The sequence below is a fragment of the Cydia strobilella genome, chromosome 26, assembly GCF_947568885.1.
Source record: "Cydia strobilella chromosome 26, ilCydStro3.1, whole genome shotgun sequence".
NCBI lineage: Eukaryota > Metazoa > Arthropoda > Insecta > Lepidoptera > Tortricidae > Cydia > Cydia strobilella.
Genome location: NC_086066.1, coordinates 5432028 through 5457110, shown reverse-complemented (window position 1 = coordinate 5457110; position 25083 = coordinate 5432028). Strand labels below are relative to the sequence as shown.

At 38.8% G+C, this 25083-nt stretch overlaps 2 protein-coding genes across 4 annotated transcripts in view; one reads left to right on the top strand and one right to left on the bottom strand.

Annotated features, from left to right (window-relative positions):
* Window positions 1-163: 163 nt before the first annotated feature.
* The window catches only part of LOC134753264 (ATP-dependent RNA helicase abstrakt), a 180327-nt gene continuing 155407 nt past the window's right edge, over window positions 164-25083 (top strand). Inside the window, exons 1-14 of one of the 3 annotated variants that reach the window (XM_063689100.1) lie at window positions 165-548; window positions 948-1130; window positions 1956-2123; window positions 3088-3277; window positions 3932-4068; window positions 4960-5057; window positions 7778-7941; window positions 16725-16794; window positions 18422-18557; window positions 19455-19571; window positions 21429-21515; window positions 22521-22624; window positions 22858-22957; window positions 24466-24556. In XM_063689100.1, the coding sequence (XP_063545170.1) occupies window positions 329-548; window positions 948-1130; window positions 1956-2123; window positions 3088-3277; window positions 3932-4068; window positions 4960-5057; window positions 7778-7941; window positions 16725-16794; window positions 18422-18557; window positions 19455-19571; window positions 21429-21515; window positions 22521-22624; window positions 22858-22957; window positions 24466-24554 (1863 nt within the window). In that variant the 5' untranslated portion in view covers window positions 165-328 and the 3' untranslated portion in view covers window positions 24555-24556. Of the gene's footprint in view, window positions 549-947; window positions 1131-1955; window positions 2124-3087; window positions 3278-3931; window positions 4069-4959; window positions 5058-7777; window positions 7942-16724; window positions 16795-18421; window positions 18558-19454; window positions 19572-21428; window positions 21516-22520; window positions 22625-22857; window positions 22958-24465; window positions 24861-25083 lie in introns of those variants that run through there. The other 2 variants (XM_063689099.1, XM_063689101.1) reach the window with 2 other exon arrangements.
* LOC134752991 (uncharacterized) lies at window positions 13107-16492 on the bottom strand. Its single transcript, XM_063688750.1, has 4 exons — window positions 16133-16492; window positions 15670-15878; window positions 15040-15638; window positions 13107-13438 (listed from the first exon to the last, which is right to left on the bottom strand). The coding sequence occupies exons 1-3, from the start codon at window positions 16248-16250 to the stop codon at window positions 15045-15047; spliced, it is 921 nt and encodes a 306-aa protein (XP_063544820.1). The 5' UTR covers window positions 16251-16492; the 3' UTR covers window positions 13107-13438; window positions 15040-15044.

Below are 25083 nucleotides of genomic sequence, written 5' to 3'. Positions count from 1 at the left end.
AACATCGAAAGGCTGCTATGAAAAATAATTTGATATATAAAAATATTATTTCAAGTAGAAATCATGTATTTTAAATGCAGCAAATTTAGAATTAAACGTTAAATTATTTTTGTTATAATTCTAATGACGAACAAATAACAACCCTCGTAAAAGCAAATCCATTACGTTTCACGCTCGTGAAAAAGTTATTTCCACTTATTTAGTCTAATTGTGTGCACGAAAATTACGTAGATTGGAACGAAAAGCCACGAAACGTCAAAAGTTTTAGGTTATGTTTGTTTATTTACGACCTAGATTTCGAAAACTATTTTCATAGGTAATAAAAACCATGGCTGATAAACAGTCAGAGCCTCCTCCTCCAGTGAAGCGCTACAGGCGTGAGGAAAAGTCCTCAGAGTCCGAGGAAGACGTCGATAACTATCAACCCTATGTGCCAGTGAGAGAACGTAAAAAACAACAATTAATGAAGTTAGGGCGCCTCGGTCAGGTCGCCGCTGAAGTCTCCGCGGAAACCAAAAGTTCGAGTGACAACGATCCAGATGATGAGAGTAAGTTTCAGCATAAAAAATATACCTACTCGTACAATTGTATACAGTTAGTTGTGTAAGCTACTCAAGTTTAGTTTGTTGTTTTGTTTACTACGTTTTTCTGTTTTTATCGTCAATATAAAGTATTGCATTCTCTTTGTTCACTAAGCAAATCCTCTGTAAATCTTTAAATTTGCAAGCCAACCAGTTTATGATTTCATAACAATTACGAAATTTCTAAAATAATATTGCTTTGACACACCATAATTAAACCATGGTTAAAAATCATCATTTTGTACTGATTTGCTCCAGACTTATTGAAAAGCTACTAAACTTTTCAAGTGAGATAAGCTAGTTGGATTGAGAACCTCCTTTTTTTTAAGTCCATAAAAACGATTAACATCTCTGTAAATGTTACAGCATCTCAGGAAGATTGGGGCCGCCGCTACAATGTCTCACTCCTAGACCAGCACAGCGAGCTCAAGCGGATAGCCGAGGCTCGGGCTCTGAGCGCAGCGGAGAGGCAGGCAAGGGAGGAGCAGCATATACTGGAGAGTGTTGCGCAGAGTAAAGCACTTATGGGTGTTGCTGAGTTAGCGAAGGGTAAGGTTTTGAAGTGGTACAATATGTCCTACACATCCCTATAATAATGGGCCCGCTGCTACATATCACTCCTAGCTTCGTAAGTCCTCATGTACTTGTACAAGTACAAATCAAATTCGAGTTTTGAACTCATATGGAAATAAAAGAAAGTTCCAAATTCAAAAGCACCAAAATTGCCCTGGGTCTTACGAGGCTAGACCAGCACAGAGGTTTAGGCATCCAACTTTTAATCAAGAGGTTATAGATAGAGTTCTGTCAACGCTTGAAAGGTAATACAGGGTGGCTAAAAAATAAGTGCATTCCTGTTGCACTCATTTTTTAGCCCCCTATATCTCGGGGTTGGTCCCGTAGTAAAAGTTGCTCAGTATAATCCCAAAACCTCCCTGGCAATGGGAATGCACTTATTTTTTAGCCACTGTGTATATATATATAGCAAATATGAAAGAATAAAGAATATAAGTATATTTTCAACTAAATTAAATACCTACTTGTAAGTACTCATCCAGTTTATCTGCTCATATTTGTTTGGGTACCTGTGTCTCGGTGCGATAATAACAATGTACCTAATTGTATAATGAAACGATTAATATTGTTTAGCTATCTACCTACATTGCTGCGCCCATCAGGGTTTCATGTGTCATTTGTGTACCTACCTATACTCTTAAGTACTTGTAAAACCTGTAATGTACATGTGAAATGCAATAAATAAATACAATACAATACAATATAAAGCAATAAACTAATTTGAAAGACAAACTTAATTCCATCATCATCAACAAAATGTCTCAACATTTTACCAACCATAAAAAAAATCTCAAATTTCAGGTATCCAATACGAGGAGCCCATAAAGACTTCATGGAAGCCCCCACGCTGCATATTGGAGCTGCCTCCGGAACGGCATGACCGAGTGAGGGACCAGTTAATGATCTTAGTGGAGGGAGAGGATGTACCACCCCCTATCAAGACCTTTCGGCATATGAAGTTTCCTAAAGGTATCATCTTACTAAATAGTTTAGCGATTGTTAGCCATACAAGGCGAATATGTAGCTTTTATTTAACAATGGTAGAAAAATACGAGATTTTAGCAGCCCAAATGTGATATGCTTTTTCAAAAATATCAGTTGGTTTTAAAAGTCATCCGGTAGTACCCCTTTAACTGGCTCGTTTGCCTCCTATATTATAAAAGTTCATAAAACACATTAACATACCATGGCCGTCATTAGACAGGGCCGTCTTAAATTATGCTGGGGCCCTTGGGCACATAAGAATTTGGGGCCATTTTGGAAAGTAAAGAAAGCTAAAAAAATGATATGTATAATACGTGTACCTTTGCTGTAATATACAAATATTTATATTTCATATTTACTATTGACAAATGTTTATTTATTTATTATTACCTGACACACAAGTCGCGCAGTATGCCGTTCCGCACACCTCCTCTCCTCCTGGCTCCACAGAAAACCAGCGCCGTTGACAACGCTTAGTCGTGCCAACTGCATTGCTGAGTGGAGACCATTTCAGCCTCACATCCTTATCTGTTAGTTTTGTATTTTTCACCTTTTTTTTTTTTTTTTTTTCTTGTTGTTGTTAATGTATCTTTGTAATGTAATAATGATGTGTTGCCTGAATAAATATTATTCTATTCTATTCTATTCTATTCTAAAACTAAAATTTTTCTACTGTGATTTTCTATTTATTATGGATTATCAAATATGTGGTATTTTCTATAAAAAGGGACCTTATTGTCGATGGCGCTTACGCCATTATTAACGATGCTCCGATATAAATACAATGCCGCGCGACGCTGTGCGGCGTAAGCGCCATCGACAATAAGGTCCCTTTTCATAGAAAATGCCCCATATACTGTTACTGTCTGTCCTTCGGGGGCCCCCTGAGAATGGGGGCCCTGGGTACAGGCCCCGTGTGCCCTTATGGTAAGGACGGGATTGGTTACAGGCATCCTGCGCGGTCTAGAAGAGAAGGGCATAAAGAAACCCACCCCCATCCAGGTCCAGGGTATACCAGCGGTGCTGATGGGGCGCGACATGATCGGCATCGCGTTCACCGGCTCCGGCAAGACGCTGGTGTTCACCCTCCCACTCTTACTGGTGTGTTTGGAGCAGGAGATCAAGATGCCCTTCATCAGGTCAGTCATTATCAAAGATTTTTAGACATGGTTACAATCAGCTAAGGAAAAGACTGCAAAAAGACATATTTAAAGGTACATAGCATGTCTGACTTACTAGCTGTCGATTGAGAGATCAGAATTTCTCAAAACAAAAGACGGTCGCCATCATAGTGCTGGAAGCAATAGTTTTTCGATAATCGAAATTAAACTATCGTGAGAAATATTTCAAAATATTTAGATCAATACGGTTTCACTCACTATTATTTTTAGCCAAAAGCGACTAAAAATAATAGTGAGTGAAACCGTATTGAACTAAATAATTTTTAGATATCAATAAAAAATTAAGTGATATTGCATAAGCCTCCTTAAATAGGTAAGGCCTGTTGAGATGTTCGGATGATTCGATATTTGTTGATAATGTACCAGGCGATAAATGGGATAGTTCTATGAAATTTTTCGTATTTTGGGCCTTATAGGGATAAGCTCGCCTTTGTACATAAATTTATATGAATTTCATGTTAACAATTTTTGTTTTGTACAATAAAGTGATTTACTACTACTACTACTACTACTAGTACTACTACTACTAGTACTACTAAAAGGATAGTAATGTACAGTATTTATTATTATACCAATAATGTTCACTAATAATAACGTGCTGTTTCGTTACAGAAACGAGGGTCCCTACGGACTCATAATCTGCCCGTCCCGCGAGTTGGCGAAACAGACCCACGAGATCATACAACACTTCGTGAAGCACCTCAAGATGACGGGCATGCCGGAGATCAGGAGCTGTCTGGCTATTGGAGGTAAAATGTGGCTTTCCAACAGAGAAGGGTCCTTATGCTTCATGTGCAAATTCCAACAGAAGTTCTGATATAAAGGTCCTTTAAAAATATGATACAATTATAAATCATTTACAATCTTTTACATTCTTTTGCTTTCATAAGTAATATAAAATATTTTTTAAAAGCGTTTTTCAATATTTTTTAATAAAAAGACATGTCATAATTGTTTACCTTTTTTCTAATGCTAAAATAAAAAAACCGGACAATTGCGAGTCGGACTCGCCCACCGAGGGTTCCGTACTTTTTAGTATTTGTTGTTATAGCGGCAACAGAAATACATCATCTGTTAAAATTTCAACCGTCTATCACGGTTCATGAGATACAGCCTGGTGACAGACTGACGGACAGCGGAGTCTTAGTAATAGGGTCCCGTTTGTACCCTTTGGGTGCGGAACCATAAAAAAACTAACTATAGCACCCATAATCGAATTTAAACTGTTGTTTTTACGGTTTAGACTCACTTGTTTGTGTTGTGAGTTCGTGCTGTGTGGCGCTACAAGTGTTAGGTGACCCAAACCCAAACACACCACTGTGCCCGCCTACAACGATAGCGCAAGACCTCCCCCAACCGGTTTTCTCGGCGCGCGGCAGCGGCAGTACGCAATACACGGTCGTCGTGAACGCTGCTCGCACTATTAGTGCTTGAGAAAGGAGACCTACGCTCTCCGAAACATGTCGCGCGAGTGACTAAAACAAGTGAGTCTAAACCGTAAAATGATTTAATATAGCACCCATAGTACAAGCTTTGCTTATTTTGGGGCTACGTTGATCTGTGTAAGATGTCCCCTAATATTTATTTATTTATTGTTTTTTTGAACGAATTATATTTAAAAATATGTTGTTTGTTTGCAGGTGTGGCAGTATCCGAGTGTATGGAGGTGGTGCAGCGCGGCGTCCACGTTATGGTGGCGACACCTGGGCGGCTTATGGACATGCTCGACAAGAAAATGGTAAATACCTTTTCACCACACCAGCGCGTAAAGGCTCTCTTTATTCTTCAAAAACGAATGAGAAAGTTCCATTTTATCCACAAGCACGTTGGCTGGTAGAATTGAATTTTAAGTGATTGTTTTGAATGATAAATATTTATTACTCAAAATTAATGAATGAAAACGTATAAATTTTGAACATAAAACTAATATCATATATAACATGACTAAATATAAACTAACTAAATTAAATCTAATAAAATAAATAAATAATAGTAGAATTAAGATTAGCTAAATCTCTCCCCATATTCAAAAATCAGCTAAAACTATACTTTCTATCTCTGCCTTAAGTTGCCATTTTATATATTGTATATATGCTTGTATAAATATATATTATATATATATATATATATTGTATTGTATATTTATTTGTGTGTTAGGTTTCGTTTTAATACTTATATGTATAAGTAGTAATTATAGTATGTGTGTTTGTGTTTAATAGTCTCCATATTTAAGCTCTTTGCACTACCTGTTGACTTTTGTATGAGTTCTACATTTCCTGCTACCCAAAGGTTGTCTGGAAGAGATCGCTTTTTAGCGATAAGACCGCCTGTTGTTACCTGGTTCTATTTTTTCTTTAAATATTTCTTTGTAGTTTTACATGTATGTAAAATGTATAATTTTGGTGCAATAAAGAATATTTACTTACTTACTTAAATTAAATAAAGCCCCCACCTATTATTACTTAATTTGTGTAAAATGTTTTACAGTTCGTATTGTTCTCGTGTTGGCGTGGTGAACATTTTTGTGTTTCACTCGGAAGCAAAGTTTATTTATAACACTTTAAACTCGCGCTTTGTACATTTAATGATATTAACGGGTCTATCTCGATTAAATTTCATTATTTCACAATATTGTCTTCGGTTACCCCGACCAAAGATAGATATAACTCCGTAATAGATGAATACAGTCTAAGGAAAAAAACGTGCCTCGAAAATCACGAAAATTTGATTCTCGATCAGAGGGCGCCACTAGTTTTGGCCTACACTCGTATAGAGGGCGTTGACGGTTTCGTTTGTTATTTATAATTTTAACGCATATCAGTGCAAGAACATGGGTCAAAATCATAAAAATAATTAATGCAAATAAAAAAAAACATTTATCCATATTTAAATACATTTTATCGTATTTTTATAAATATTTATTTTTAGTTTTAAAGTGTGTCGACAGATGGCAGTGAATTTACTGGGGTTACTAAATTTACTATGACAGTACCGCTCTAGTATAAGTTACTCTATGCCCCGACGTTTTAACTGGATTGCACCAAGCTGTGGCCACGGACACGGATGTCTGACGTCCCAGCAAAATGTCAACGGAGATATACACAAACGACACTAAACTACCCGAAAATAGTTTATAAAAATGTTCGGGGTAGACCAAAGATAGATATAACTCCGTAATAGATGGATACAGTCTAAGGAAAAAACGTGCCTCGAAAATCACGAAAATTTGATTCTCGATCAGAGGGCGCCACTAGTTTTGGCCTACACTCGTATAGAGGGCGTTGACGGTTTCGTTTGTTATTTATAATTTTAACGCATATCAGTGCAAGAACATGGGTCAAAATCATAAAAATAATTAATGCAAATAAAAAAAAACATTTATCCATATTTAAATACATTTTATCGTATTTTTATAAATATTTATTTTTTAGTTTTAAAGTGTGTCGACAGATGGCAGTGAATTTACTGGGGTTACTAAATTTACTATGACAGTACCGCTCTAGTATAAGTTACTCTATGCCCCGACGTTTTAACTGGATTGCACCAAGCTGTGGCCACGGACACGGATGTCTGACGTCCCAGCAAAATGTCAACGGAGATATACACAAACGACACTAAACTACCCGAAAATAGTTTATAAAAATGTTCGGGGTAGACAAACGTATTGCAACTACCCGTGTATGTGTTGTCTTGTTGTATTACCAATGAATTATTTGGCTTCCGGTTTCGAGCGCCATCTTGATAATTAGCCTCGTCATTAATTACTTTATTTTTGCTAATTAATATTGTTTAAAGTGTAATATCGATAGCTTATTATACAGTAAACTAATGTGGTAGTGTGCAGTGAATGGAGAATTAACCTTGAATCGCGTTTAACCACCATTTTGGAGTCAACGGCCGGTAGTCCACGTGCTTCTTCTATAGTCGCTATCGCTTTACAAGAACTAATAAAATCACCGTACACTGTCTTTTACTAACCGTACAATTTTAGTAGTATTCCAAGCTCCTGAGAGTCCCCGGCAAGCTCGGCCGAATTGCACCTTCCCATACAAACGTAGTTCCGTTCTCATTTTAAAACTACGTTTTGGATTGTAATGAAACTTTGCACATAAAATGACATGAGGTATATCTAGGTCTGAAATTAGTTTATATAGCTCCAGTTTATAAAACAAACGAAACAGAGCAAAGACAAGTTTTGTATGAAATACTTTAATTCACTGCATTTTTTTTACTATGGTATCTGAAGCTACATAAACTAATTACAGACATAGATATACCTTATCCTATTGTAAGTACAAAGTTTCAGAGCAATCTAGCTAGTCGTTTTAAAATGAGAGCGGAACTACGTTTGTATGGAGAACCGAGCTTGCCGGAGACCCCTAAGACCTTGATACTGGCGAAATGGTCCCACTGGACTGAAGCCATAATTTTAAAAGTGAATGAATTATTTATTTCTAGGTACGTCTAAACGTGTGCCGCTATCTCTGCATGGACGAAGCCGATCGCATGATAGATATGGGCTTCGAGGAGGACGTACGGACAATATTCTCATACTTTACGGGGCAGAGGCAGACTCTGCTCTTCAGCGCCACTATGCCGAGGAAAATACAGAACTTTGCCAGGTAATAATAATAATAAATTTCCAACAACTCGAACAGGAAAAAAAACGAAAATATATCAAGAACCGGCTGAGAAAGGAAGAGAACAGTCAAATATAAAAAAAAACAACCTGAAACAGATGCTTCGCACCCGCTCAGAATCAGTCTCGTAATTTTTGTAATCGTTAAATAATTATACAGAACTATTCTCATACTTCACGGGGCAGAGGCAGACTCTGCTCTTCAGCGCCACTATGCCGAGGAAAATACAGAACTTTGCCAGGTAATAATAATAATAAATTTCCAACAACTCGAACAGGAAAAAAAAACGAAAATATATCAAGAATCGGCTGAGAAAGGAAGAGAACAGTCAAATATAAAAAAAAACAACCTGAAACAGATGCTTCGCACCCGCTCAGAATCAGTCTCGTAATTTTTGTGATCGTTAAATAATTATACAGAACTATTCTCATACTTCACGGGGCAGAGGCAGACTCTGCTCTTCAGCGCCACTATGCCGAGGAAAATACAGATTTTGCCAGGTATAAATAACAATAAATTTCCAACAACTCCAACAGGAAAAAAAAACGAAAATATATCAAGAATCGGCTGAGAAAGGAAGAGAACAGTCAAATATAAAAAAAAAACAACCTGAAACAGATGCTTCGCACCCGCTCAGAATCAGTCTCATAATTTTTGTGATCGTTAAATAATTATACAGAACTATTCTCATACTTCACGGGGCAGAGGCAGACTCTGCTCTTCAGTGCCACTATGCCGAGGAAAATACAGAACTTTGCCAGGTAATAATAATAATAAATTTCCAACAACTCGAACAGAAAAAAAACGAAAATATATCAAGAATCGGCTGAGAAAGGAAGAGAATAGTCAAATATAAAAAAAAAACAACCTGAAACAGATGCTTCGCACCCGCTCAGAATCAGTCTCGTAGTTTTTGTGATCGTTAAATAATTATACAGAACTATTCTCATACTTCACGGGGCAGAGGCAGACTCTGCTCTTCAGCGCCACTATGCCGAGGAAAATACAGAACTTTGCCAGGTAATAATAATAATAAATTTCCAACAACTAGAACAGGAAAAAAAACGAAAATATATCAAGAATCGGCTGAGAAAGGAAGAGAACAGTCAAATATAAAAAAAAACAACCTGAAACAGATGCTTCGCACTCGCTCAGAATCAGTCTCGTAATTTTTGTGATCGTTAAATAATTATACAGAACTATTCTCATACTTCACGGGGCAGAGGCAGACTCTGCTCTTCAGCGCCACTATGCCGAGGAAAATACAGAACTTTGCCAGGTAATAATAATAATAAATTTCCAACAACTCGAACAGGAAAAAAAACGAAAATATATCAATAACCGGCTGAGAAAGGAAGAGAACAGTCAAATATAAAAAAAAAACAACCTGAAACAGATGCTTCGCACCCGCTCAGAATCAGTCTCGTAATTTTTGTGATCGTTAAATAATTATACAGAACTATTCTCATACTTCACGGGGCAGAGGCAGACTCTGCTCTTCAGCGCCACTATGCCGAGGAAAATACAGAACTTTGCCAGGTAATAATAATAATAAATTTCCAACAACTCGAACAGGAAAAAAAACGAAAATATATCAAGAATCGGCTGAGAAAGGAAGAGAACAGTCAAATATAAAAAAAAACAACCTGAAACAGATGCTTCGCACCCGCTCAGAATCAGTCTCGTAATTTTTGTGATCGTTAAATAATTATACAGAACTATTCTCATACTTCACGGGGCAGAGGCAGACTCTGCTCTTCAGCGCCACTATGCCGAGGAAAATACAGATTTTGCCAGGTATAAATAACAATAAATTTCCAACAACTCCAACAGGAAAAAAAAAAACGAAAATATATCAAGAATCGGCTGAGAAAGGAAGAGAACAGTCAAATATAAAAAAAAAACAACCTGAAACAGATGCTTCGCACCCGCTCAGAATCAGTCTCATAATTTTTGTGATCGTTAAATAATTATACAGAACTATTCTCATACTTCACGGGGCAGAGGCAGACTCTGCTCTTCAGTGCCACTATGCCGAGGAAAATACAGAACTTTGCCAGGTAATAATAATAATAAATTTCCAACAAGTCGAACAGAAAAAAAACGAAAATATATCAAGAATCGGCTGAGAAAGGAAGAGAATAGTCAAATATAAAAAAAAAACAACCTGAAACAGATGCTTCGCACCCGCTCAGAATCAGTCTCGTAATTTTTGTGATCGTTAAATAATTATACAGAACTATTCTCATACTTCACGGGGCAGAGGCAGACTCTGCTCTTCAGCGCCACTATGCCGAGGAAAATACAGAACTTTGCCAGGTAATAATAATAATAAATTTCCAACAACTCGAACAGGAAACAAAACGAAAATATATCAAGAATCGGCTGAGAAAGGAAGAGAACAGTCAAATATAAAAAAAAAAAACAACCTGAAACAGATGCTTCGCACTCGCTCAGAATCAGTCTCGTAATTTTTGTGATCGTTAAATAATTATACAGAACTATTCTCATACTTCACGGGGCAGAGGCAGACTCTGCTCTTCAGCGCCACTATGCCGAGGAAAATACAGAACTTTGCCAGGTAATAATAATAATAAATTTCCAACAACTCGAACAGGAAAAAAAAACGAAAATATATCAAGAACCGGCTGAGAAAGGAAGAGAACAGTCAAATATAAAAAAAAACAACCTGAAACAGATGCTTCGCACCCGCTCAGAATCAGTCTCGTAATTTTTGTGATCGTTAAATAATTATACAGAACTATTCTCATACTTCACGGGGCAGAGGCAGACTCTGCTCTTCAGCGCCACTATGCCGAGGAAAATACAGAACTTTGCCAGGTAATAATAATAATAAATTTCCAACAACTCGAACAGGAAAAAAAAACGAAAATATATCAAGAATCGGCTGAGAAAGGAAGAGAACAGTCAAATATAAAAAAAAAAACAACCTGAAACAGATGCTTCGCACCCGCTCAGAATCAGTCTCGTAATGTTTGTGATCGTTAAATAATTATACAGAACTATTCTCATACTTCACGGGGCAGAGGCAGACTCTGCTCTTCAGCGCCACCAATGAGGATATAATAAGATAGAGCGGTACTGTCATAGTAAATTTTGTAACCACTGTAAATTCACTGCCATCTATCGACACACTTTAAAACTAAAAATGAAGATTTATAAAAATACTATAAAATGTATTTAAATATGGATAAATGATTTTTTTTTATTTGCATTCATTATTTTAATGATTTTGACCCATGTTCTTCCACTGATATGCGTTAAAATTGTTAAATAACAAACGAAACCGTCAACGCCCTCTATACGAGAGTAGGCCAAAACTAGTGGCGCCATCTGATCGAGAATCAAATTTTCGTGATTTTCGAGGCACGTTTTTTCCTTAGACTGTATCCATCTATTACGGAGTTATATCTATCTTTGTATGGAGTGAGCACTCTATGTCTTCTTAATTATTTTTGGTTGTACAGTGAATAATCCTTTGTCATCGTTTTTTTACGGAAACGCCCGATCGTGTTATGCTATTTAAGTCAGTCTCGGTACAAAAAGTATTGAGGTTGACTGAAGTAGCATGATAAATCCGAACGTTTCTTAGAAAATACGATGGCAAAGGATTGTTCACTGCATATGTAAATGTTGATGTATTTTTGTCATAGACATAGTATAGTAGTTATAGACATGAAACCGAGCGACCAGGGGTAAGAGAAAGATATTAGATGATCAAACGAACTTCTCGAGCGAAGTTCGATCACTATTATATGAGTCGTTTCATTCGAAGATATTACATTTACCAGGTAGTCCTTTAAACCTACAGGCGACTTTTGCACTATATTAAGAGACAGTCAATTGACTATTGAACTGATTTTTAGTTCATTCATTCATTTCCCTACCCTTCCCGTTCGTTCCACCCTCATAGTTGCTCATTATCTTTAGAGAAAACGCAAAACTTTTAAAATTTGGGGTCATATTAGGGTGGGAGGGTTATTATATCTTCGAATGAAACGACTCATATAATAGTGATCGAACTTCGCTCGAGAAGTTCGTTTGATCATCTATTATATTTCGTTCGTTTCATTCTTCAGATATTACATTTACCAGGTAGATGTTTAGAGTCTTAAAGTTTTGCTTAGGTGGAATGAAACTATAGATATATGTAAACACAAAATCATATATTTATTTTCACCTTTGACGTGACCTCAGTGGTCAGTCAGTCAGATCAGATATTAACATTTATTCATATTAATAAATCAACTAGTTATGATCGATAATCTTATCTAAGGATTGTCACTCGTACTCGACAAGCAAACAGATCTCGCAAAGAGTCCTTCATCCGATAGTGGCCTATTATAGAACCGCGCGAACGACGTAGACGCCGCGGTCCAGCCTGCGGTGCGGCGGATAGTGATAGTGTCGACGCTGGCGCCGGCGCGGCTCGCGGCCGACGTGGCGGCGCCGGCGTGGCGCGCACTGTGCGGTGCGGCGGATAGTGATAGTGTCGACGCTGGCGCCGGCGCGGCTCGCGGCCGACGTGGCGGCGCCGGCGTGGCGCGCACTGTGCGGTGCGGCGGATAGTGATAGTGTCGACGCTGGCGCCGGCGCCGGCGTGGCGCGCACTGTGCGGTGTGCGCGGTACACTGTAATGTCAATGCCACTTTTCGACAAAACATTTTTAATCCATCTGCTGATGGTCTGAGAAGTTGTAGGTCTATGTGGAGGTTTGTATGTCAATAACAAATTTCCTATACTATCAACTCTCTTATTTTTTGTTACTAAAATATAATCTCTAAAAGTTGTAGCAGGGCATATAGACACATTGTCTTTAAAATATGGAAGGAAGAGAACGGGTTGTTTTCTTCCGGCAGCTGATGTTTTAATTATGTCAGTAATTCCAATTTTGACACCGTTTGTGGAAATAACAATATTTTCGATTTTTATAAGCACTAATGTTTGAACCCTATGCGCTGTGCATATGGCCATTAATGTCACTAATTTTTTCGACAGTTTTTCCAGGCTTATACTTGTATTGGGATACCAGTGAGAGACACGATTTAAAACGACCCGAGGGTCTCATGTATGGTTATACTTGGGGCCGTTCGATCTTTGTTTGTACGCACCTTTGAGTAGGCGTTTTACGCAATCGTCCGAACCGACATTGTCTCCCAATAACAAAGATAAGGCTGAACGGTGACTATTCAGTGTGCCGTATGCACAATTTTTGTTAAATTGTTCTGTTAAAAAATAAAAATATTGACGATTTTGGGGGATTTAAAATTTCAATAGAATTAACGGTGCAAAATTGCCACCAGAGCTTATATGTAACTTCGTATTGTTGTATTGTTTTGTCGGAGAGTGATGCCAACATCAGTGTTATAGCCTCTGGCGGAGAGCCTCTTCGACTGAAGGACTGTTGCAGAGCTTCGCGACCCCCAGGGTAAGCCCCTTGTGTAGGGGATGGCAGTCCCTGTAATGGGAATGCAGCAAGTTTTTATTCGGATTGCGAAACATTATCTCCGAACTAAGAACCGCGGTTGCGATGGCCAATAAGGAAACACTATGATTCTATTTGGTTGATCGTCTAAGATCTTTCTAAGGCATTTTAAGATTAACGAAAAAAGGGGGAAAGTCATGAAAATATTTTTCACCCCCGTTAATCGTAAATGCGTCAACCGCTATCGCATCTGGGTCGGGTTTCCATGAAACGAAATTTTTGCAATTGGCATTGAAACGAGAAGCGAATAAATCTATTGTTGGTTTACCAAAACGTTGTACTATAGATTCAGACGCTCTGTCTGACAGTTCCCATTCGGTATCAGGGTTAACTATTTTGCTAGACTAGATCCGCAATCTTTTCTTTTGTATTTATATAATATGATGCGAAGATTAATATATTTCGCTTGTCGCACCATTGCCAAAATGTACAAGACACATCGTTTAGGTGTGGAAACTGTATGCCCCCATGCGGTTCATATGACTTATGGCGGTCGTGTTATCAACTCGCAACAAAATTCAAAGCTCTTTAATCCAAGGTAAACCGCCAGCAATTCCAAATAATTGATATGAGAATCCCGTTCCGAAGATTTCCACGTGCCGTTAACCTTACTATTTTTTTTTTTTTTTTTTTTTTTTTTTTCAAACGGCACTCCAACCTGAGTTGGATGTGACACTGTAAATTTCGAGTTGAAAACTGGGATATCTCATGTAATTATTTGATGTATAAACATCTAATATGGAACTAGAGGGTTTCATTTTGGCGTCAAAATTATCGTTATTTTCTAATAACTCGAAATATTTTAGCCTTTTTAAGGTTTTTGTATAAACCCAACCGTATTTTACAGCGGAACAGGCTGACACTAAAACTCCGATGAGTTTTGAACACTACCATTCGAGATGGTACATTTAGACAGACCTAGAAATTTACGAACCAATTGTGCGATTTTATTTCGTTTATCCTTATCGTTTAGGTAAGGCCATGGTAAAATTGTGGGTGTGAAAGTTAAACCCTAAAAATTTACAAGTGTGTTCTGGATGTAAGGAACCCTTATCGTAATTTATAACATATCCTAAACATTGCAATAGCTTTAAGGTTTCTTTAACATTATATAAGACATTCTTGAAAGGTATTTCCTATGCACAGAATGTTGTCCAAATAAATGACAGATTTGAGACCTCGAGATCTCAAATTAGATAACACTTTTTTCATTAATGTTTATAGATATAAGCAGATATGGTTTTGTCGAATCTATTGTGGCTAAAAAACCATTTTTAGGAATGAGTTTTGAGGCCGCCTTTTAAATTTAGGATAAAACGCTTTCCTCGGTTAGGTTTTAGGGTAAGAAAAACCTTATAGATATGTATTGGTTTTTGACTTTAGGGCACTCAGATATGGCTCCTAAATCTAACAGTTTTTGTATAGCTAATTTCATATCAGCTATTTCACTTTGTTCAAGCGTGTTTGATAGAACAAATATTTGTTTTACCTCCGAGTTAAATAGCCATATCTGACCCAATCTAAAACCATGTCGTTTTAGCCAACAGTAATAAAAATGATCGGCCGGCATGTACCTGCGTTACGGTGCCTGGGCACGTGTCTTGGCCGGTTGTGGAGCTGGAAACGTCCGCCTGGTGTAATTCGTCTGCCTGCGAGCACCTCTCCGCCCCCCCCTGTTCGAAGCATAACGAGGGGGCGCTGACCAGTTTCCCGAGTACGAAGCTCGACTTGTCGACGGCTGTGCCGGCGCAGGTTTCTTAGGGGACGTTTTCTTGAGTTGGAGACCTTGTTTTTCAATGGTCTTCGCTGCCTTAATGTTTTCGGACAATTTATTACCAAATAGGGTGTCATCACGTTCTGCGTCTTTTATAACTTGCAAGAACGTCTTATCGAGACTAGGTGTGATGAGTTTTATGCGGCTCTGAGTAGATGACGCATGGAGGTCATACAGAATACGGCAGCCGTTGCTGAGGTGTTTCATATATTCGATTCCGTTGGTATCGACACATTTAATTAGAATATCCATGGCCCTGTTGACGGCAGCGATCCCGTGGCCGAGTTGTTGCTGCGTTGCAGCCAGATTTTTGTCTCGGTTCCGGACCATATCGGGTACGGCTGCTGAAATCTCCACGTTTAATTTTGGTGCTTGTAACAATCGACAGTTGTCGGGAACCAAATAGCCTTTCGGTCGATTCCCCGAGAGCCAGCAGCATATCCGGGTCGAGCTCGGATTGAGCTGACGACATGGGCAAATCTGCCTGATTTTCAGGTACAGGAACCCCGTTATTATGGTCCGGCATCGGCACATCACTATTATGTTCCGGTATTACGGGATCGATGTTTGGTTGTGGTTCCTGTATAATAGGATCATGAGCCGGTATGGAACCATCTACATTTTGTTCCATTACAACCTCTAAAACAAAAGAGAAGTGATTATTACATTTTATGAAAAATATTTTCTCTTGGGGGTAGGTTGAGAAAATATTTGTGTCGCAGAGTAACGCGCATCTACTGAAGACTGCGCGCATTGTTCTGCTTGTTAACATCGTTGGAGACTCGCAGTCAACCCCGATGGTTATATGATCATAGTTAGAGACTCGCAGTCAATCCCTATGTCGGCTCATTTTAATCACTTCTCAACACCAAATAATAAAACAAACAACTTACCTTCATCTTCCGATGAAGACGAATCATAAATTATCCGGTATCGTCTTTTATGATCTTCAAGACGTTTAATTTTTTCACGGTAATATTTTAACTTGTCTTTAGCTGTGCGCTTCGACATTTCTGTAGGTAATAATGTCGTAGCCGAGAAGCTAAAGGGCGCGTGCGCTCGTCGCCGTGCACGAAAAAAGAATGAGCAACTATGAGGGTGGAACGAACGGGAAGGGTAGGGAAATGAATGAATGAACTAAAAATCAGTTCAATAGTCAATTGACTGTCTCTTAATATAGTGCAAAAGTCGCCTGTAGGTTTAAAGGACTACCTGGTAAATGTAATATCTGAAGAATGAAACGAACGAAATATAATCATGTATTGACAGGTTAATGTATGGCAGCATAATCCTTTTTCTCTTTCACTCATAAATTTCGGTATTTCGCCATCGCGTACCTATGCTGCCATAACCCGACCATTAAAAAAAACCCCGGTCGGTGATAAGGACAAAGCATGGCACTATTTTCTCTTTCCTCTTATAGGAATCGCAATAAGACTATCTTTCTCTATCAAAGAGTGTCATGCCCTTGATTTTTGTCAACAGGTCAGCGCTTGTCAAACCTGTCACTGTGAACGTGGGCCGAGCTGGTGCGGCGTCGCTGAACGTACGACAGGTGAAACTCTTTTTCATTTCTCAAGCTCTGAAAGAGCGTCATTGTTGTTCTAAAAGGTGTGCAGAAAATGATATGTATCTGCACTAGAGCATTTTACTTTCCAAGTACGATTTGTTTCATTTTTTACGATAAGCAATTTAAGTTTGGTTTTAAATGGATTTGTTATACAATTTCCATTCTGATATTTGACTCTCCATTCCATAAATAACAATACTTTTGCCTAAATTGGTGATTGAAAGTTCCCTCAAGAAATACTATAAAAATGTAAACTTAGTCATGTTTAAAAAAAAACATGCATTTTACTTTCCTAGAGATCGAAATGAAAAGTAGAGTGTTTAACTCGGGTGAAAGGCATCATTTCAGCCTCGGACTATTGGCGCTCTCGCTGCGTTCGAGCACGAAACAACCTCGGCAGAATTGAGTGCCTTTCATCCCTTGGTTAACAATCTACTATTTCATGTCTTATGCTCTGAAAGAGGGTCATTGTTGTTCTAAAAGGTGTGCAGAAAATGATACGTGTCTGCACTAGAGCATTTTACTTTCCAAGTACGATTTGTTTCATTTTTTTTACGGTAAGCAATTTAAATTTGGTTTTAAATGGATTTGTTATACAATTTCCATTCTGATATTTAACTCCCCATTCCATAAATAACAATACTTTTATGGTTAATTGAAAGTACCCTCAAGAAATGCTATAAAAATATACTAATATAATAAGTCATGTTTTAAAAACACATGTATTTTACTTTCCTCGTATTCGAAATGAAAAGTAGAGTGTGTAACTAGAGTTGTGCCATTCCCGGTAAAATTGTTTTCTCGCTCGGTAACATTCTCTATACAAAATGGGTAATGTTACCGGGAACGGCACAACTCTATGTGTAACTCGGGTTAAAGGGAACATTTCAGCCTCTGACAATTGGCGCTCTCACTGCGTTCGAGCACCAAACCACCTCGGCAGATATGAGTTGCTTTTCATCCCTTGGTTAACAATCTACTATGTTTATTGTTTACCATTTGCCTGAGAAACTTTTCTGCCAGATTTGTACTTGTTCTGTGTATGGTAGTATTGTGACTAATTTTACTTTTTTGTTTTGGATTTCACGGGCCTATAAATCCCGGTCAGTTGATAGGCTTGCGTTGGGATATAGATCAACACGTAGAGCCCCTTTGGAAAGCTTTAATGTAATTTGTAATTTTACTTATTATAAGATAAAGGCAATACCGAGCTTCGCTCTCTTTTGCTTAATGGTCGAGGCCTAACTAACATGTAGCTATTTCTTCAAACTGTCTTTTTTAGGGTTCCATACCCAAAGGGTAAAAACGGGACCCTATTACTATGACCACTGTCCGTCTGTCTGTCACCAGGCTATATCTCATGAACCGTGATAGATAGACAGTTGAAATTTTCACAGATGATATATTTCTGTAGTCTCTATAACAACGAATACTAAAAACAGAATAAAATAAATATTTAAGTGAGGCTCCCATACAACAAACGCGATCTTTTTGCTTTTGCCGTTTTTTGCGTAATGGTACGGAACCCTTCGTCCGCGAGTCCGACTCGCAGTTGGCCGGTTTTTTTTTTAATTCTGCTCATGTAGTCTAATGAAAATAACATTTTTTCTAGGAACTGGAACCAGTAAAGGCCGAAGCGCGTACGGTCCACCTTCTTCAGTGTTTGCAAAAAACCCCACCACCTGTGTTAGTGTTCGCTGAGAGGAAACAAGATGTGGACGCTATACACGAGTACCTACTGCTTAAAGGTGAGTGGGATTTAAGATATCTTCAATGTGGTTTTTAGGGTTCCGTACGTCAAAAAGAAAAAACGGAACCCTTATAGGATCACCCGTGCGTCTGTCTGTCCGTCCGTCTGTCACAGCCTATTTTCTCCGAAACTACTGGACCAATTAAGTTGAAATTTGGTACACATATGTAAGTTTGTGACCCAAAGACGGACATGTAACGTAAACAAATGAATTTTAAACATGGGGGCCAAAGCCAGGGTAAATGAGAAAAGTAAAAAAAAAAGTTGTTTTCCTAACTATATCGTGTTACATATCAAATGAAAGAGCTCCTTGTGATAATCTCAAATGTATATTTTTTTATAATTTTAGGATAAACATTTTAGAAGTTATTCAAGAAAATAGGCAACTAAAAACCGCATTGGTACCAGACGGGGTTCGAACCCTCGACTTTTGGTTTACCAATGATAGTCTACCAACGCTTCTTGAAACTCGACTCAGACATTAATATAGATATATAAAATTGTTATCATCACAATTAAATGCGATTGTAACTGAACCGATTTAGATGAAATATCCCTACTCATAGTGTTGCGTTCCTGCCGGGGAGTAAGGTTGCCAGAGCTCAACGAGGGCGCGGAGTGTTAGGGTCGGCAACGCGCATGTAGCTCCTCTGGAGTTGAAGACGTACATAGGCTACGGAGACTGCTTAACATCAGGCGGGCCGTATGCTTGTTTGCCACCGACGTGGTATAAAAAAAGTGGTATTTTCTATAAAAAGGGACCTTATTGTCGATGGCGCTACGCTATTATTAACAATGTTCCGATATAAATACAATGCCGCGCGACGCTGTGCGGCGTAAGCGCCATCGACAATAAGGTCCCTTTTCATAGAAAATGCCCCAAAAATCGTTTCAGGTGTTGAAGCAGTGGCGATACATGGAGGCAAGGACCAGGAGGAGCGCTCGCGCGCCGTGGACGCCTTCAGGCGAGGAGAGAAAGACGTGCTGGTCGCTACAGATGTCGCCAGCAAAGGTAACAAACCGGACAAGTGCGAGTCGGACTCGCCCACCGAGGGTTCCGTACTTTTTAGTATTTGTTAATTATAGCGGCAACAGAAATACATCATCTGTGAAAATTTTAACTGTCTAGCTATCACGGTTCATGAGATACAGCCTGCTGACAGAGAGACGGACAGTGGAGTCTTAGTTACAGGGTCCCGTTTTTACCCTTTGAGTACGGAACCCTAAAAACCGGACAACTGCGAGTCGAACTCGCCCACCGAGGGTTTCGTACAAATTTATTTTTTAGTCTACGCAACTTTGACACCCACCCGCTATCTTCAGTCACCCGTGAACATGATGCATGTAACTGCGTCGAAATATCGGGAGCTCATAAATAATACAAAAGGTATTCACGGTCTATATCCCGGTCAATATAAGTCTAGTAAATTTTTAGTATATGTTGTTATAGCGGCAACAGACTATTATTACTATTATTAAGACTATTATTTTCGTAGTCGACATCTAGCGTCAAGTAGCGGAACTATCAGTACTGCTATTCGACACTAGATGTCACATGTGTCGCGAATGACGAAATGTGCATCGATCAACAATTTATAACTAATATTATAAGCAGAAGTTGAAAATAAAGTTCCGGTTAATCCGGTTATAATATTAGCTGAAAATCATTGACCACTTTCCGTTCGTCGCGACATCTATTGTCGAGTAGCAGTACTGATAATTCCGCTACTTGACGCTAGATGCCGACTACGAAAATAATAGTCGTTTTGGTAACAAAACTGAATACTGATGTATGGAGTGTGCACTCTATGTCTTCTTAATTATCTTTGGTCAGTGAAAACTTTTATAAAGCTATTTAGGGCATAGTGCTGCACTCTGATGGCGGAACATTGCAGTAATACCCCCTATTGTTTCAAATTAAGGGTTTCCGGCAAGCTCGGTTCTCCATACAAACGTATTTCCGCTCTCATTTTAAAACGACTAGCTAGATTGCTCTGAAACTTTGCACTTACAATAGGATAAGATATATCTATGTCTGTAATTAGTTTATGTAGCTTCAGATACCATAATTAAAAAAATACAACGAGTACAAAACTTGTTTTTGCTCTATTTCGTTTGTTTTATAAACTGGAGCTATATAAACTAATTTCAGACCTAGATATACCTCATGTCATTGTATGTGCAAAGTTTCATTACAATCCAACACGTAGTTTTAAAATGAGAGCGGAACTACGTTTGTATGGGAAGGTGCAATTCGGCCGAGCTTGCCGGCAAAAATTCATTAACCTTTTCGACGCCGTGTCAAACACAAAAGCAGTCATCCAGACGCCACGTCACCGAAGTGTCAAAACTGAAATTGAACTTTATGCATATGCATGTAGGTCTATGTTGCTCTGTGGTCTATGATATGATATCGGTCATTGGCGTCCAAAAGGTTAATGTCATAAAATGGAACGTAATTTTTCGCCGTAAAATAATCACATGTTCTTGTGTTCAGGCATAGAGTAACTTATTCTAGAGCGGTACTGTCATAGTAAATTTTGTAACCCCAGTAAATTCACTGCCATCTCTCGACACACTTTAAAACTAAAAATGAAAATTTATAAAAGTGCGATAGAATGTATTTAAATATAGATAAATGATTTTTTTTATTTGCATTAATTATTTTTATGATTTTGACCCATGTTCTTTCACTGATATGCGTTAAAATTGTTAAATAACAAACGAAACCGTCAACGCCATCTATACGACTGTAGGCCAAAACTAGTAGCGCCCTCTGAGCGAGAATCAAATTTTCTTGATTTTCGAGGCACGTTTTTTCCTTAGACTGTATCCATCTATTACGGAGTTATATCTATCTTTGGTTCAGGTCTCGATTTCGCCAACATACAACACGTGATCAACTATGACATGCCGGAAGACATCGAAAACTACGTGCATCGTATAGGACGTACAGGTATTGTTGTGTTTATTACGCTTACGTTTCTATACTCGCCCTCAACCAAAATGACGACTGAGGCCATAAAACTCGAGGCAGGAAAAGCTCGGCGGTCGTAGTGATGGCAATGTGTCGATTACGAAGTGTTTTAAACGTCGATGTAATTCTATTCTGCACAAGAAATGTACCTATTCACTCACTCAACCTATCGATAATATCGACATTTACTACCTGCACTAATGGTCTCCGCTCGCTTCGTGCAATACCTATACAATGGGAAACTAATAAGGCGAGCTCAAGGGTTTTATTGCCCTAGTCGTCATTTTGGTTGAGGGCGAGTATAGTATAATTACCAGGGATGTAACGGATCTGGTTTTATCGGAACCGAAAACGGAACCAGATGTTAAATTAAAATAATTTACATAATTAAAAAAAAATGTTTTTCAATCACACTTAATCCCACGGTGTTTCATCATTCATGTAGTCTTGTGTGCTATAATAGGCTATAGAGATAAGTTTACGTTTTCAGTGATGATATTTGAAAGTTTATTATAAAATCTTACACAGTTACCCATGAATGATTTTTTAATTTTATGGGCTTGTTTAAGTCACTCGCGCGACATGTTTCGGAGAGCCTAGGTCTCCTTTCTCAGGCACTAATAGTGCGAGCAGCGTTCACGACGACCGTGTATTGCGTACTGGCTCTCCACTACTAGGTTCTCCGAAACATGTCGCGATAGTGACTAAAACAAGTGAGTCTAAACCGTAAAATTATTTAATTTTATGATGTAGTCAGTACATAGTATAAAACAGTCGCTTCCTGCTGTCTGGATGGATGTCTGTCCCTATGTATGCTTTGATTTTTAAAACTACGCAACGGATTTTGATGCGGTTTTTTTTAATAGATATAGTGATTCAAGAGGAAGGTTTATATTTTTAATACATTAGCATTGCACCCGTGCGAAGCCGGGGCGGGTCGCTAGTTTAAAAATAAACTATAGATTTATTACGTCAATTTTTCAGGGCGTGCTGGTGGTGAGGGCGTGGCAACGACGTTGCTCGGTCGAGCAGCAGAGAGCAGCGTTCTCAAAGACTTGGCACATTTGCTACGGGAAGCTGGGCAAAAGGTATCACAATCGCTGTATAGGGATGTTGACAATTTTTTCAAACTGTTTTCATTTTATTATTGCAAAAAAAAATGTTTTTAATTTTTATTCATAAATTTTTCATAAAAATCGACTAATAAGTTAAGTGTTTAAATTTCGCGCAAAATCTACAGTGGCGCCAACTGGTGAGCACAAAAACGGTAGCCCTCATTCAACCATGAAAGTGGAGATGTAGTAAAACTTTGTGTGTGCAGGTCCCGTCGTTCCTGCTGGACATGATCGGGGAGCCCGACGTGCCCGCGCCGGACGGGCAGGGCTGCTCCTACTGCGGCGGGTTGGGGCACAGGATTACAGGTATACTATTATTTATTAACGGCCTATATGGTGTCCCACCTTGAAGACACAAGCCGATAATACGGATTTACTATCAATCAAAGATAGATATAACTCCGTAATAGATGGATACAGTCTAAGGAAAAAACGTGCCTCGAAAATCAAGAAAATTTGATTCTCGTTCAGAGGGCGCCACTAGCTTTGGCCTACAGTCGTATAGATGGCGTTGACGGTTTCGTTTGTTATTTAACAATTTTAACGCATATCAGTGAAAGAACATAGGTCAAAATCATAAAAATAATTAATGCAAATAAAAAAAATCATTTATCCATATTTAAATACATTTTATCGTATTTTTATAAATCTTCATTTTTAGTTTTAAAGTGTGTCGACAGATGGCAGTGAATTTACTGGGGTTACAAAATTTACCATGACAGTACCGCTCTAGTATAAGTTACTCTATGCTATCAATAAAACAAAAACCAAAATCATGATAGTTGACAGATTCGACACCCTTCAGCAAACAGACGCCCTTAACGCCTCATTCTCACGAGCGCTTTTTCAACGCGCGTTAAAAAAGCGTTTGAATGACACAAATGGAAACATGTGTATTTATTCACACGATGGCGGTAGCGCTTTTTATCAAGCGTTGTTGGATTTTCAACTTTAAACTGTGGTCTTTAAATCGAATTTAGCGTGCGGGCAGATTCAAGCGTTTTTTAACGCGCATTGAAAAAACTCGTGAGAATCACACATAACAGCTATGAGTTCACGTACCTAGGTGTTGTCCTGAGCAGGGATGTTGCGAATATTCGCATCCGCATCCGCAAAAATTGATGCGGAGCTTAATGCGAATGCGGATGTGAAACAGGTAGGTACAGGAACATCTTAGCGGCGGCATAAGTGCTAGGTAATTTCGTCATTAGCCAATAGGAATCTCGTTTCATTTTTGTGATTCGTCGATCGAGCACTTTAGCCTATCACGGACAGGGACAAGAAGTGAATAATTTGTTTTATTTGGACTTTAGTATAAAATAAAAATTACTAAAGTGTAATATTTGACGTTTTTTATGTGTCTAATCTCGATTTTCGACATCCGCGTCCGCGGATGTGAGCCTTTCAAAACCCGCATCCGCGTCCGCGGATGTCAAAAAATCGGCATCCGCAACATCCCTGGTCCTGAGTAACAGGGGCGGGTGGAGGCCCAAATCAGACGAAGAACCGGTATGGCAAAATCGGCAGTCTCAGCTGCAAAGGATATGGAAAGACAGGAATGTTCTCAACAAAACCAAAATTAGAATAGTTAGGACCCTCGTCTTTTCCATATTCCTCTACGGAGCGGAAACTTGGACACTGAAAGCGGATCTTCCGAAAAAAGTCGATGCGTTTGAGATGTGGATGTGGCGGCTCATGCTCCGAATACCCTGGACGGCACGCCGCACTAATTATAAAAATTCAATTGTGAAAATGAACTTAAGGAACGTTTTACTTGTTCATTCTGTTGATAACTCTATTTCACCTTATTTCAGAATGTCCAAAACTGGAGGCGGTGCAGAACAAGCAGGCGTCCAACATCGGGCGGCGGGACTACCTCGCCAACACCGCCGCCGACTACTAGTGGTTTTATACCCCATTCATTGTGGTTATTGGCTAGGTGCACAACTGGTGGGGTTTAGGGTCATCCAAACCTTTCGTATGGTTACAGGGGTGTAGCTAGAGGATTTGCCGCCCGGGGCAGTCACCAAATTTGCGCCCCCTGACGAGTGACAAGTTTCCCTGCTGCTGCCTTTTGCCCATTTTGGCGCCCCCCCTTGGATAGCGCCTGGGGCACTTGCCCCCTCTGCCCCCCCTAGTTACGCCACTGTATGGTCAGGAGCAGATCTGCTCCATATATATTCAACTTAAATATGAAGTTGTCACGATTGTATATGGCAATTTTTTGATATGTGCATACGAAAGGTCTCCGGCAAGCTCGGTTCAATTTAGAAGCCCATCTTGCTTTTACACTAATCTTGTACTAGTGAAAAATTGGGGCCCCTTTTTATTAGACTGATGACATCATTCTTGAACGAGAAATATAAATCTAAGATAATGTAATAAAATATTTAAGAATAAAATTTGTAAGTTTTTTGTTTTTTGCATTTTCC

Coding starts and splice junctions, on each gene's coding strand:
- LOC134752991 (XM_063688750.1), bottom strand. CDS start 16,250: ATGTCGAAGCGCACAGCTAAAGACAAGTTAAAATATTACCGTGAAAAA. Junction 15,879..16,132: donor GTCTTCATCGGAAGATGAAG/GTAAGTTGTTTG, acceptor CTTTTGTTTTAG/AGGTTGTAATGGAACAAAAT. Junction 15,639..15,669: donor TCGACCCGGATATGCTGCTG/GCTCTCGGGGAA, acceptor AAAGGCTATTTG/GTTCCCGACAACTGTCGATT.